Genomic DNA, 15,751 nt, shown 5'->3' on the forward strand with positions numbered 1-15,751 from the left:
TGTGTGAGAGAGAGAGAGAGAGAGAGAGTGAGTGAGTGAGAGTGAGAGAGAGAGTGAGAGAGAGAGTGAGAGAGTGAGAGAGTGAGAGAGTGAGTGAGTGAGTGAGTGAGTGAGTGAGTGAGTGAGTGAGTGAGTGAGTGAGTGAGTGAGTGAGTGTGTGTGTGTGTGTGTGTGTGTGAGAGAGAGAGAGAGAATCTTTTAATGGTGTCAAAAAACCCAAATAGCTTCAACCTGAGGAAAAGCAGGAAGTCTCTGTATTTAATGGCAGAAAAGTGAATTTTCTGACATGTTTGCGTTTCTTACTTTAAATTGTGAGCGATTATTAAAAGATATATATATATTGATTTCTTTCCTGTTGATCGACTCAGCTTTAAATGGACGATAATCGATGGTGTGATCTGGAAAATGGTCAGTAGTGACTTGATTTGTATTTTGACTCCAGACTGATCCCACAGTGAGGACGCTGAAGATTCCCCCAAATATTCTCCGTGTGTTTTTTGCCACTTTCCTTCGTTTCCACGTTATGAAACTCCTCTGAACATCAAGTGCCAAAAGGACTCGAATGTCCTGAACATTTCTCCTTGTTTTCTTACTAAAGGAAGTTGTATATATGTATATTTGCTACAAACTGTTTGTGTACGACTTCAAAGTTAATAAAATTTATGTTATTTTTAACTAAATTCTTGTGAGTGGTCTGTTTGTTGTGTTTCGCTTTCATTCAGAGATAAACATGAATCTGTGAATACAATACATGTTGTAAATACTGTAAATATAAATACAGGACGGTAGTTAAAAGTGTGGAGGTAGAGATGAACGTGACCGGTTTGTTTTCAGCATTTTTGGGCAATTTTCATAATCGTTTTACTCGGTTTATAGGGAATTAATTGATATTAAAGATTATTATTAGAAATAGTCAAATACACCTTGAAAAGCTAAAAGAGGCCCTATAATGCAGGTTCATATCAGTATGTAGGGTCTCTACTTTAAAGAGTCCTCTCCTGCTGATGTTCAGGTGTATATCAGTATGTAGTGTCTCTACTTTAAAGAGTCCTCTCCTGCTGATGTTCAGGTGTATATCAGTATGTAGTGTCTCTACTTTAAAGAGTCCTCTCCTGCTGATGTTCAGGTGTATATCAGTATGTAGTGTCTCTACTTTAAAGAGTCCTCTCCTGCTGATGTTCAGGTGTATATCAGTATGTAGTGTCTCTACTTTAAAGAGTCCTCTCCTGCTGATGTTCAGGTGTATATCAGTATGTAGTGTCTCTACTTTAAAGAGTCTTCTCCTGCTGATGTTCAGGTGTATATCAGTATGTAGTGTCTCTACTTTAAAGAGCCCTCTCCTGCTGATGTTCAGGTGTATATCAGTATGTAGTGTCTCTACTTTAAAGAGTCCTCTCCTGCTGATGTTCAGGTGTATATCAGTATGTAGTGTCTCTACTTTAAAGAGTCCTCTCCTGCTGATGTTCAGGGGCCTCATTTATAACGCCTTGCGTAGGATTGACGTAGGAAGGTTGCTTACGTAGTACAAAGCAAAAAAATAGGTACAGACATTTTCCGACATTTTCCGATTCACAAAACATTGCGTACCGGCGAGGGAAGTGCGTACGGCACTTCCTACGCCTGTTTCCCTTTATAAATCACAATCGACTCGAAATGCGGCGCAGCTTTTACGAGCTTCTCGTCACACCCATATTTGCCCATAAATAGTTATTGATACGCCCATAATGAATATTCATCAAACCGATTTCAGGCAAAAATGAACATGGCAAAGACAGAAAAAAGAGGCAAGAAAAGAAACTTCAATAACTGTGAAGTTGAATTCCTTGTCGGAGAAGTAGAGACGAGGCAACATATTTAGTTTGGTGGCCATAGTATTGGCGTAACGAGTGCCAACAAGGCAACAGAGTGGCAGCATGTGGCAGATGCTGTGAACTCTGCATCAGCACAGGGTCGCTCTGTCGCTGAAATGAAAAATAAGTGGTCAGACATTAAGGTGGTGATCAAAAATGTGTTTCTGTGTTGATTGGATGACTCACCGTGAACCCATCATATAGTAGAAGTACTCAGATCTTGTTCTTGAGTAAAAGTAGAAGTACTCAGATCTTGTTCTTGAGTAAAAGTAGAAGTACTCAGATGTTGTACTTGAGTAAAAGTAGAAGTACGCAGATCTTGTACTTGAGTAAAAGTAGAAGTACGCAGATCTTGTACTTGAGTAAAAGTAGAAGTACGCAGATCTTGTACTTGAGTAAAAGTAGAAGTACGCAGATCTTGTACTTTAGTAAAAGTAGAAGTACTCAGATCTTGTTCTTGAGTAAAAGTAGAAGTACTCAGATCTTGTTCTTGAGTAAAAGTAGAAGCACTCAGATCTTGTTCTTGAGTAAAAGTAGAAGCACTCAGATCTTGTACTTGAGTAAAAGTAGAAGTACTCAGATCTTGTTCTTGAGTAAAAGTAGAAGTACTCAGATCTTGTTCTTGAGTAAAAGTAGAAGTACTCAGATCTTGAGTAAAAGTAGAAGTACGCAGATCTTGTACTTGAGTAAAAGTAGAAGTACTCAGATCTTGAGTAAAAGTAGAAGTACTCAGATCTTGAGTAAAAGTAGAAGTACTCAGATCTTGTACTTGAGTAAAAGTAGAAGTACTCAGATCTTGTTCTTGAGTAAAAGTAGAAGTACTCAGATCTTGTTCTTGAGTAAAAGTAGAAGTACTCAGATCTTGAGTAAAAGTAGAAGTACGCAGATCTTGTACTTGAGTAAAAGTAGAAGTACTCAGATCTTGAGTAAAAGTAGAAGTACTCAGATCTTGAGTAAAAGTAGAAGTACTCAGATCTTGTACTTGAGTAAAAGTAGAAGTACTCAGATCTTGAGTAAAAGTAGAAGTACTCAGATCTTGTACTTGAGTAATAGTAGAAGTACCAGAGTGTAGGAATACTCTGTTACAGAAGAAGTCATGCATTCAAAATGTTCCTCAAGTAAAAGTAGAAAAGTATGATCATCAAAATACAGTAAAAGTAGTGATTGTGCAGAAAAGATTGGGGCGAAGACTCCTAGACAGCATTTTTTTTGTTGCAATTTTACTCTCAGTGCCCATAATTCCCACAGCCTCTGAACGCAGCAGCAGACCGTTATATTTTCAGCATTTTTGGGCAAATGTAATATTTTTTATTTTTTATTTAATTGATTAAATTATTATGAATTATTGGATATCAAAGATTATAATTGAACAATTGTAAAAGGCACACTCAAAAGATATAAGGGGTCCTATTGTACAGTTTCTTATTAGTATAAAGTGCCTTTACTGTGACATGCTTCCATAATAAGTCAACTTTATTGCCAATCTTCTGTGCGCGAGGGAGGTCGAAATGCTGTTTCTCAGGAGGATTAAAAGTTAAAATGTCTAAAAATACCAACCACCGACCTGCATAAATGATAACAAAATCTCAAACTAATGACTTAATCTTACAAAGTAATGATTAAGTATTTCAAAAATAATGTCTCAGTATTACAAAAATAATGACTAAGTATTGCGAAACGATAACTGTGTTTCTCGAAACAAAGAGTAAATAGCTAAAAAAAAGTGTTAAATGTGTCTTAACATTAATTACCTAGTATCTAATATGTTTCTTGTTTAATTCGTACTACAAACGTTATTGTTGTTTTTAACACAAGGCTCAGATCTATTTTTGTTTTTTGTTTTTTAAGGGGATGGTGGGGCCAAGTGTTCAAGACAGAGAAAAAAAAACTGCATCTTAACTCTGAGTGCCCATATTCCCCACAGCCCATGAACGCAGCAGCACATTTCATAATTTGTTTTTCTTTTAGATTTATACAAAATATGACTTAATATTACGAAATAATGTCCTAATATTACAAATAAATTACTTAACATTCCAAAATAATTACTTAATATCTCAAAGTAATGACTAAGTAGTACCTAACACATGTCTTAATATCACAAAATAATGATGTAATATTACAAAACAAAGAGTTAATAGCTTAAAAAGAGTGGTACATATGTCTTAAAATAATTCCCTAGTATCTAATATGTTTCTTGTTACTTTGTACTACAACACAAGGCTCAGTTTTAATTTAGTTTTTAGTTTTTTTTAAACGATGATGGCTGCGAAGCGTCATCAAGACAGAGCGGGGAAAAAACTGCATCTTACCTCTGAGTGCCCATATTCCCCACAGCCCGTGAACGCGGCAGCAGCAGCAGTCGACTGGGTGAAGATGGCGGACTGTATACGTGTTCCTCTGCTCCTTCTTCTCCTCTGCATCATCTCCTCTTTGCATCCAATTCAATGCCAAAACAACCCAGTCCTCGTCAAGGTCCCCATGAACCCCGAGCTGAATGCCCCTCTTCCCCCCGGGGCTCCAGTGGAGAGGCTCCCGGTACCGGAGAAGATCCCCGGTGGAGGGGCCTCGCTGCCTCGAAAACGCTCCTCTACCGGCTGGAAACTGTCCGAAGAGGGAGTCTGTAAGGAGGATTTGACCCGGTTATGCCCCAAGCACTCCTGGAACAACAACCTGGCCGTACTGGAGTGTCTCCAGGACAAGAAGGAGGTGAGGTGTTGTTTGTTAGCGGGGACAGGGTGCTGTGTTTTCGGGGAGAACGCTTGGGTGTGCCTTGGTGGAAAGAACAGTTAGCATGTTAGCTGTTAGCCGCTCTTCTGTGATGGAACGTCACGCCAAAGTGTGCTTGGAAAACCAGCATTTTAATAGTTATACTTGATTATTTAACGTGACACGCACTGTAGTGGAAAAAGGAAACATATATTTAGAGTCACCAGGGTCCACTCTTTAATTCGGCTTGATGAAACACCACGAAACCCTTGTATATTCTTTACATCTTGCACGTTTTTGAATCGTTGTCGAGGCATATTATAAACACATGATATGCAAGCCGCGAGCGCTCCTATGATGGAACATCACGCCAAAGTTTGCTTGGAAAACCAGCATTTAAATAGTTATACTGTCTTTTTTTAATGTGACACGCGCTGTAGGGGAAAAACTGATATTTTAGAATCAGCTGAGTCCACTGTTTAATTCGGCTTGATTAAACACCACGAAAGGCTGTTTTAACACTCGCAGTTACTAGTAACTTTGTACACATATAAACACACGATATGCTGATATTAGCCAGCCGCGAGCGCGCCCGTGATGGAACGTCACGCCAAAGTGGGCTTGGAAAACCATTATTTTAATAGTTATACTGTCTTATTTAATATGACACGCACTGTAGGGGAAACCTGAAACATATATTTAGATTCACCAGAGTCCACTCTTTAATTCGGCTTGATTAAACATCACGAAAACCTTGTATATTCTTTACAACTTGCACGTTTTTGAATCGTGTTGCCTCATATGTCCTGTTTCTGAGGCAACTATTGTACTTTTTACTTAAAACACATGACATGCTGATTTGGTATGCAGTGTTATTAATCTACACACAATTTTACTATCGAAATTTGGTCCGCACTGACAAACGACAACACCAAAATGATCTTGCATGTATTAAAACACAGGCTTAAATAGTAAACATTGTAATATGATACTTGGAAAATATCAATTTTGCATAACCAGTACTTTTACTTTTGATATTTCTAGCTGATGGTACTTTATATTTATCTGAAATAGTCCATTGTGCAGAATGATTACTTTTACTTAAGTCACATGGTCAAATCGGGACTTTTACTCGTGTTTAAAGACGGTAATAATTCTACTTTTACTTAAGTAAAGGAGTACTTCTCCCAACACTGATCACCTATAATTACAGCATTTCGTTTTAATTAAAGACTGCAGTATTACACAGCAGTTAGCTCTACTACCTTGTCCGTGACACTTAAATAAAGTTGTTATTGACTGTGTTGGGGTAGGCTGTTATCACGTTAAAGTGAAGCAGACACGACAGATTAAATCCATTTTATTGTCTGCAGGGACTCTCCTTTTCTCCCCTGGGAAAGGACATCAGGGCCCGAGGCAGCACCAGAGTTTCGAGTCACTAATGTTTTTAGGGTAGTAAATGTTGTCCTGACATGTTTAGGCACCACAAGATGAGAGAGACAGATAAAAGTCTTCTTCCGTGTTCGATGCTTCTGCAAATAAAACCTACCATGTGACTGATTTCTGTAGAACAACACATTGCAATGCAAGTCTTACACTGGATAAATACTGAATTTGCATATGCACAAGTATTGTAAAAGTTGGGCTTCTCGATTTCAAGAACAGTTTCTTAACGATAAAACGATTTGCTTTTTATAATCAGATATTCAAATGTACTCTGTTCTCCCTTTCATGATGCTTTCAACTTAAATCCAACCAATAGCTTGTGAAGCAACGATAGTTATATTTTAAAGTGCAGGTTTGTACTTAAATTCTCTTTTAACTAAATTAGCAAAATGTCTGAGTGCAATTTCACAATATTTCGCAATATTGTAATTCACAAGTTGACATCCAGCATATATTCTTGTGCAACCGTAGCTTAAAGTGATCTAATCTCTGATCAAAATGAACGTTATTTGGTTGCAAAATAATCAACAACTTTTACTATAAGGCTGCTACTAATCCGTTAATAATTTAGACGTTCTTTTTACTCCCAACATTTTTATGAAAAAGTCTTATCGGTCTATTTATTGGCAAAACACACATATATATAGTCTCATTATAATTAACAGAGGGAAAGCTGCATGGAAGTAGCAACATTTGAGCAGTTTTGTAATGCATGACAGTTCATATTTTGTCTGTTGACCAACCATAACTATAATTTGACACCCATTCGACTTATTTATACACAATAAAAACGTAATTTGGTGCACATACACCCCTCATATACCCACTTAATAAATACATAAAACAAAGAAAAAGCAGGAAATGGCACCATTAGAGCAGCTGCACGGATACGCAAAGTTTGGGCATTTTTTTCTCGTGCATGACGGGGAATATTCGCCATAAATGACTAAGGATTCGTCAGCCTTTCTACTAATTAATCATCTGCATTTTAAGTTGAATAACGGTGACTTTTTGGTTTTGTTCACACACATCTTCACACTGAGCGTGTCTGTTCACGGAGATTCCAGATCCACTGGTAGTTGTTTGAGGAAGGTGGAGGATGACTCAATATTTACACACTGACTCACACTGAGAGGTCTTTCCGGGACTCGTTTGTAGTTTAACTTTTCGGGCCACGAGGGTGCTGTTTGTGACCTTTAGGCTCATTTAAGTGTGTGTGTGTGTGTGTGTGTGTGTTCCCCCGCTTCTTTAAGCTCATTAGCTGCTAGTTGCAGACTGAGGGATCTGTATACGCTGCAGCAGATTACAGACAAGCCTCGGTCTGTGCCCCTTCATCTGCTTACTCTAAATCACAAGACATCTCCCCTCCGGTGGCTAAAGGGTTCATGAAGTGCTCAAGTTTTACAGCCGGGATTTGTAGAAGTTAGATTTTAAAGGAACAAACGTTGTAGGACAGATTGTAAGAAAAACGGCTCAACCTTTGATTGATTTAAAGGTCACATGACATGGCCATTTCTACTGATCATAATTCCATTGTTGAGGTCTACTAGAATAGATTTATATTGTTCAATGTTCCAAACTCACATTGGTTTCTCATACAGCATCTCTGTATAGTATGTGTATTCACTCTCTGTCCTAAACGGCTTGTTGGAGCTCCTGCCCCCCCCCCTCCCTGTGAGCCCAGTGGCCCACTGGCCAGACAGCGAGACACAGCGAATCCCAGCCCGAACACACACACACACACACACACACACACACACACACACACCCGCAGCCTGGCTGGGAGTTTGTGTGTGTGTGTGCTCACACACCGACTCACAGACTCGCCGCGTCCCGCTGTCTCAGGGAGGAGAAATCGGCGGAGCTGCAGCTGAGAAAAGATTGTGTGTGTGTGGAAGTCCATTTGGACCAATCCGCGGACTTCCTCACACACACACACCGTAACAGCTCCGCGGATGTAACGTAACGGCTGCACGGATTGGTCCATTTGGGTATGGGCACGTCACTGTACCCAGAAATCTCCAACGAGGCGTTCTGGGGCAGCACAGACAGGTGTTAGAGTTGTACTCCCTACAGGGTGTACTTTGAGGGTTTGTGACTCTGCACACCGTTTACATGCAGAAACTACATAACACAAGGGGACGGGTGATAACCAGAAAAGCGTGACATGGGACCTTTAAAAGGTCTTATTTTATAATTATGATTTCTTTTTTTTATTATACATAATTATGTATATTTATTATCATTATAACCTATTTGGAAGAAGTCTCTCTTTGTTGTGGGAAATTGTGACGAGCACACCTTGTGATATTTTCCAGGCTAAACAAAGAAAAACAATCAACAGATGAATCGATAATGGAAACGATAGCAGACAAAGCACTAAAATGTCACGTTTGTATATGCAGAGCAACGTTTGTGTCCTGTTTGGCATTTTAAGTGGAGCGATAACAAAAATATGCAAATGTCATCACGTGGCAGTTTTGTTTTCTGGGCGATTTCTTTATCAACACCATTAAATACCCTTTAATGTCTCTGTAAATGATGTGTTCAAAGTCATGTTTACCACTTAGAGTCCTCCTGCTGATGTTCAGGTGTATATCAGTATGTAGTGTCTCTACTTTAAAGAGTCCTCTCCTGCTGATGTTCAGGTGTATATCAGTATGTAGTGTCTCTACTTTAAAGTGTCCTCTCCTGCTGATGTTCAGGTGTATATCAGTATGTAGTGTCTCTACTTTAAAGAGTCCTCTCCTGCTGATGTTCAGGTGTATATCAGTATGTAGTGTCTCTACTTTAAAGAGTCCTCTCCTGCTGATGTTCAGGTGTATATCAGTATGTAGTGTCTCTACTTTAAAGAGTCCTCTCCTGCTGATGTTCAGGTGTATATCAGTATGTAGTGTCTCTACTTTAAAGAGTCCTCTCCTGCTGATGATCAGGTGTATATCAGTATGTAGTGTCTCTACTTTAAAGAGTCCTCTCCTGCTGATGATCAGGTGTATATCAGTATGTAGTGTCTCTACTTTAAAGAGTCCTCTCCTGCTGATGATCAGGTGTATATCAGTATGTAGTGTCTCTACTTTAAAGAGTCCTCTCCTGCTGATGTTCAGGTGTATATCAGTATGTAGTGTCTCTACTTTAAAGAGTCCTCTCCTGCTGATGTTCAGGTGTATATCAGTATGTAGTGTCTCTACTTTAAAGAGTCCTCTCCTGCTGATGTTCAGGTGTATATCAGTATGTAGTGTCTCTACTTTAAAGAGTCCTCTCCTGCTGATGTTCAGGTGTATATGAGTATTGCTATATATTTTTTAATAATACAGAAAGAACACAAAATGTAAGCAAGTAATTGAGCTGTATGAAATGTTAATTTATCAATATTGTATATTTTTTCTAACCCTATTTTCAAGATCAAACCAATATTCTTACGCAGCATACGTCCATAACACTGATACATTATCCAGCCTTTTCTTGATATTTCATATATTGTGGTCCTAATAATGTTTTTTTTACTTTACCTGACTAAAGATTTTGCTTTTGCACCAAAGAAACTTTCCTGGAAAAAGCTTCTTGTGTTTTTGCGGACTGTCCTGAACGCAGCTTCATGTTTCTGGGTGTGACGTCTCGTCTCTTGTATGAAAGGCTGAAATTCAGGAGCTGCTTTTAGACTCGTACCATTTTTGTGTGTCTCCGGCCTTCATGCTGGTGGCTGTGGTTTTGTGTACGTGGTGCTCAGAGTCCAGAGGGAGGAGGAGGCTCTGGAGACTGAAGGGTTCCCTGAAGCCTCAGTGTGTCTCTTTCTGTCTCAGTTTAATACTTCATGCTAATGTTGGGCTATAAAGGAACTACAGCACGGTCACATGACTTCACGTCACCACCGCCAAGCTAAAGGTGGCTAATGTTGGGCTATAAAGGAACTACCGCACGGTCACATGACTTCACGTCACCACCGCTAAGCTAAAGGTGGCTAATGTTGGGCTATAAAGGAACTACAGCACGGTCACATGACTTCACGTCACCACCGCCAAGCTAATGTTGGGCTATAAAGGAACTACAGCACGGTCACATGACTTCACGTCACCACCGCTAAGCTAAAGGTGGCTAATGTTGGGCTGTAAAGGAACTACAGCACGGTCACATGACTTCACGTCACCACCGCTAAGCTAAAGGAGGCTAATGTTGGGCTGTAAAGGAACTACAGCACGGTCACATGACTTCACGTCACCACCGCTAAGCTAAAGGCGGCTAATGTTGGGCTGTAAAGGAACTACAGCACGGACACATGACTTCACGTCACCACCGCTAAGCTAAAGGTGGCTAATGTTGGGCTATAAAGGAACTACAGCACGGTCACATGACTTCACGTTACCACCGCTAAGCTAAAGGTGGCTAATGTTGGGCTATAAAGGAACTACAGCACGGTCACATGACTTCACGTCACCACCGCTAAGCTAAAGGCGGCTAATGTTGGGCTATAAAGGAACTACAGCACGGTCACATGACTTCACGTCACCACCGCTAAGCTAAAGGAGGCTAATGTTGGGCTATAAAGGAACTACAGCACGGTCACATGACTTCACGTCACCACCGCTAAGCTAAAGGTGGCTAATGTTGTGCTATAAAGGAACTACAGCACGGTCACATGACTTCACGTCACCACCGCTAAGCTAAAGGTGGCTAATGTTGGGCTATAAAGGAACTACAGCACGGTCACATGACTTCACGTCACCACCGCTAAGCTAAAGGTGGCTAATGTTGGGCTATAACAAGCCGTGTAGTACAGAGAGTGAATACACATACTATACAGAGATGCTGTATGAGAAACCAATGTGAGTTTGGAAAATTGCACAGTATAAATCTATTCTAGTAGACCTCAACAATGGAATTATGATCAGTAGAAATGGCCATGACATGGGACCTTTAAATGTAAATAAATCAGAGTGAAGCCTTTCAATTAATCACGACTAGTCATTATATAATAATCAATTATAGATCTATAACATATAAATCTGTGTGTAACTCATCTTAAGTGTCATCAAGTTTTCTTTAGTTTTGCCTTTTAAAACACTCTTTACTGTAACAACAAAAGGACGTATGATTGAAAGATAACACATTGCTTTGAGAGTAAACATGAACCTGAAATGAAAACACACCGCTGTGGTCATTACAGGTGAAAATGGAGAAATATACAAAAATAGCTTATTTTTCTTCCAAAGAGGCTTCATTGTGTGTGTGTGTTTCCTGCACTGAATGTTTGACTGGATTTCACAGTTTGTCGAGATGTCACAAGCTGTTTGTTTCTCCTGTGTTGTGCTAAAAACACACACATCTGTCACACACCTGCAGCCCTGCCCAGCTGTTCCTCAGGGACATACATCACACGTATTATGGAGGTGTAGAAGGAAATGAAGCAAACAGTGTGAAGAGATTCAGCTGACACTAAATACCTGAATCAAGAAGAACTGTTTAAACAGGCTGATTGAAAACGCAGTGTGTCAAAGGAGAGTCTCATTTTGTCTGCTCCATTATCCTGGTGCTCTTATCTCTAAAGCATGATATTTTCCTTTAAAACTTATTTTAAAGAGGACATATTCTGCTGATGTTCAGGTGTATATCAGTATGTAGTGTCTCTACTTTAAAGAGTCCTCTCCTGCTGATGTTCAGGTGTATATCAGTATGTAGTGTCTCTACTTTAAAGAGTCCTCTCCTGCTGATGTTCAGGTGTATATCAGTATGTAGTGTCTCTACTTTAAAGAGTCCTCTCCTGCTGATGTTCAGGTGTATATCAGTATGTAGTGTCTCTACTTTAAAGAGTCCTCTCCTGCTGATGTTCAGGTGTATATCAGTATGTAGTGTCTCTACTTTAAAGAGTCCTCTCCTGCTGATGTTCAGGTGTATATCAGTATGTAGTGTCTCTACTTTAAAGAGTCCTCTCCTGCTGATGTTCAGGTGTATATCAGTATGTAGTGTCTCTACTATAAAGAGTCCTCTCCTGCTGATGTTCAGGTGTATATCAGTATGTAGTGTCTCTACTTTAAAGAGTCCTCTCCTGCTGATGTTCAGGTGTATATCAGTATGTAGTGTCTCTACTTTAAAGAGTCCTCTCCTGCTGATGTTCAGGTGCATATCAGTATGTAATGTCTCTACTTTAAAGAGTCCTCTCCTGCTGATGTTCAGGTGTATATCAGTATGTAGTGTCTCTACTTTAAAGAGTCCTCTCCTGCTGATGTTCAGGTGTATATCAGTATGTAATGTCTCTACTTTAAAGAGTCCTCTCCTGCTGATGTTCAGGTGTATATCAGTATGTAGTGTCTCTACTTTAAAGAGTCCTCTCCTGCTGATGTTCAGGTGCATATCAGTATGTAATGTCTCTACTTTAAAGAGTCCTCTCCTGCTGATGTTCAGGTGTATATCAGTATGTAGTGTCTCTACTTTAAAGAGTCCTCTCCTGCTGATGTTCAGGTGTATATCAGTATGTAGTGTCTCTACTTTAAAGAGTCCTCTCCTGCTGATGTTCAGGTGTATATCACTCTTGGAAATGATCTATATTCGATGTGTCGATGATTGAAAAGTGTTGAAAATGGCGTCCCTCTGGATTCCCTTCTCTTTATAGCTCATGGGAGTTTTCCCAAGACAAAACAAGGAGAGCTGATTAATTTTCTTTTATCTGCAGATATTAAAATGAGGTTTTCACCGCTTTCTCTATCAGTGTGTTAGCAGGGAAGCAGTGTTTCTTTGAGTGTGTGTGTGTGTGTGTCAGGTGTTTGATATCCTGTTTTATATAACAGTTTGAACACTGAGTTTAACATGCAGAGTTAGATTAATACAATTTAAGATAAACCTTTATTCATCTCTGTAGGGAAATTCAGAGCGGTAGAAGAAGTACTGAGATATTTTACTTAAAGGTCCCATGTCATGGCCATTTCTACTGATCATAATTCCATTGTTGAAGTCTACTAGAATATATCTATATTGTACATCTCTGTATAGTATATTCACTCTCTGTCCTACACGGCTTGTTGGAGCTCCTGCCCCTCCTCCCTGTGAGCCCACTGGCCGTCTGCGAGACAGCGAGACACGGCGAATCCCAGCCCGAACACACACACACACCCGCAGCCTGGCTGGGAGTTTGTGTGTGTGCTCGGCAGAGCTGCAGCTGAGAGAAGCTTGAGTGTGTGCGTGTGAGGAAGGACTTAAAGGGCCCATGTCATGCTTTTCCGGTTATTACCCGTCCCCTTGTGTGTTATGAAGGTTTTTATGCATGTAAACGGTGTGCAGAGTCAAAACCCTCAAAGTACACCCTGTATCGAGTAAAACTCTAACACAGAAAATACTTCCCCAAAACGCCTCGTTGGAGATACGTCACTGTCCATTTGATTCTTCCATTTCGTTCCGGGTACGGCATGATGTCAAGCCGTACCCGGAACGAAATGGACCAATCCGTGGAGCCGTTACGTTAAGCCCCCGCTGATTGGTCCAAATTGACCAATCCACGGACTTCCTCACACACACATCTGTGTGCAGGGAGCAGGCAGCTCAGCTGATTTCTCCTCCCTGGCTGCAGGCTGATAACAGACAGTTGGGATCGCGGCAAAGTTCTCTCTGCAGACCCATTCTCTCTGCAGACCCATTCTCTCTGCAGACCCATTCTCTCTGCAGACCCATCCTCTCTGCAGACCCATTCACTCTGCAGACCCATTCTCTCTGCAGACCCATTCTCTCTGCAGACCCATTCTCTCTGCAGACCCATTCTCTCTGCAGACCCATTCTCTCTGCAGACCCATCCTCTCTGCAGACCCATTCACTCTGCAGACCCATTCTCTCTGCAGACCCATTCTCTCTGCAGACCCATCCTCTCTGCAGACCCATTCACTCTGCAGACCCATTCTCTCTGCAGACCCATTCTCTCTGCAGACCCATTCTCTCTGCAGACCCATTCTCTCTGCAGACCCATTCTCTCTGCAGACCCATTCTCACAGCGTTTATCAACCTTTTTCTGACTCAATATCAAGCCACACTTATTGTTTTTACTTCGGCTGTGACTTTGTGTGTGCTCAGGATGAGTTTGGCTGTGTTTCGCTGTGTATCCTAAACAAGGAAACAACACCTCCACGGAGCTCAGCGCGATTCACAACGTCCCGACCAATCAGAGCACACTGTGCTCACAGGGAGGGTGGGGGCTGGAGCTATTGGAGCTACAACGAGCCGTTAAAGGCAGAGAGTGAAATCCAGTGAATACACGTAGTTTACAGAGATGCTGTATGAGAAACCAATGTGAGTTTGGAGAAATGCACAGTATAAATCTATTCTAGTAGACCTCAACAATGGAATTATGATCAGTGGAAATGGCCATGACATGGGCCCTTTAACGTAACGGCTCCGCGGATTGGTCCATTTGGACAAATTGGTCCATGGGGTCGTCGTTACGTCACTTGGTTCCCGGAACGAAAAAATGAAAAAGAAAAATCTCCAACGAGGCGTTCTGGGGCAGCATAGACAGGTATTTTCTGTGTTAGAGTTTTACTCGCTACAGGGTGTACTTTGAGGGTTTGTGACTCTGCAGACCGTTTACATGCAGAAACACCTTCATAACACACAAAGGGACGGGTAATAACCGGAAAAGCATGATATGGGACCTTTTAAGTACAATTTTGAGGTACTTGTACTGCTTATTTTGCTTAAGTGTCAAAGCAACAATGGCAATACAAATGAAACACAAGGATAATAACAATAAAACATAAGCAAGAGAATAAATTAAATAAAATAATCCAAAAGTTGACAACAGGTAACCAATTTAGAGACAGATATCAGACGCAATAAAAATAAATACAATACAATTATGAAAATAAGACCAAAAGAAGACGGATTTTGGTTTTCACAAGCTACTTTGAAGATATTTTTCAGCTATTTAACTGCTTAGTTTGCCTTTTTTAATGTGTAATGATATGGTGTTCCTCAGTTGTGGGAGTTTTTTTAGTGGGGGATTTTCTTTATGTGCAAATGCTAGTCCAAAGTAGATGCATGCGGAGCAAGTTGATGGCATTTTGATCAGGTTGTTAAAGATTTTCCCAGATTTGAGAAGTCCTGTTTGGTCAGAAAGAGGCTGCTTTCACTGTTAGATTTGTATGAAACTCTTTAAATGAACGTATGAATAACTAGATGAGAAGTTCTGTTCCTCTGACAGCTGTTCTGAGTTTGAGATTGCACTCATTGTAAGTGGCTTTGGATAAAGGCATCAGCTTTAAATGTGATGTGATGTAAAAACATAAATAATATATAAGGATACAAAAACATATTTTGAACCTGTTAAGCCTCACAAGAAGCGTCTATATGAGCCCTGAGCGAAAAAATGCTAACGTAAGTTCGTTAACGCACTTAACGAACTTACGGTAGAAATACTTTATTACTTATCGGAGCTAGCAAGCTGAGATTCCACAGATTCTAGGGGTATCCTCACTGAGCGATCAAAACCCAGACAACCCACGACGTAGCTTGTAGCAAAAACGAAAAAATAATAAGTGTTTGAATTTTGACTTGAGCCGTCCCTTTATAGATACTGTCTTTTTACGTTAGTGAGCCGGATCATTTGGCTCGGCTCTCTTAAAGCGCCGGCTGTTTCGGCTCCCAAACGGCTCTTCATGTTACCACAGTTTACCACGGAGCCTCAGGGTGTTTCTCAATGTCGAGTAAAGCTGCTTCAGAGCCACTATTTTAAGCATACTACGTCATCGAGTGCCGCCGAAGTACTGTTCCAA

General features: G+C 40.5%; 1 protein-coding gene across 2 annotated transcripts in view; it reads left to right on the forward strand.

Annotated features, from left to right (window-relative positions):
• Positions 1-4,190: 4,190 nt before the first annotated feature.
• LOC117479838 (Golgi apparatus protein 1-like) overlaps positions 4,191-15,751 on the forward strand; it is a 56,648-nt gene continuing 45,087 nt past the window's right edge. For both annotated transcript variants that reach the window (XM_034126929.1, XM_034126930.1), the window contains exon 1: positions 4,191-4,559. In XM_034126929.1, the coding sequence (XP_033982820.1) occupies positions 4,227-4,559 (333 nt within the window). In that variant the 5' untranslated portion in view covers positions 4,191-4,226. The remainder of the gene's footprint in view (positions 4,560-15,751) is intronic.

The sequence above is a fragment of the Trematomus bernacchii genome, unplaced genomic scaffold (genome assembly GCF_902827165.1).
Source record: "Trematomus bernacchii unplaced genomic scaffold, fTreBer1.1, whole genome shotgun sequence".
Classification (NCBI taxonomy): Eukaryota; Metazoa; Chordata; class Actinopteri; order Perciformes; family Nototheniidae; genus Trematomus; species Trematomus bernacchii.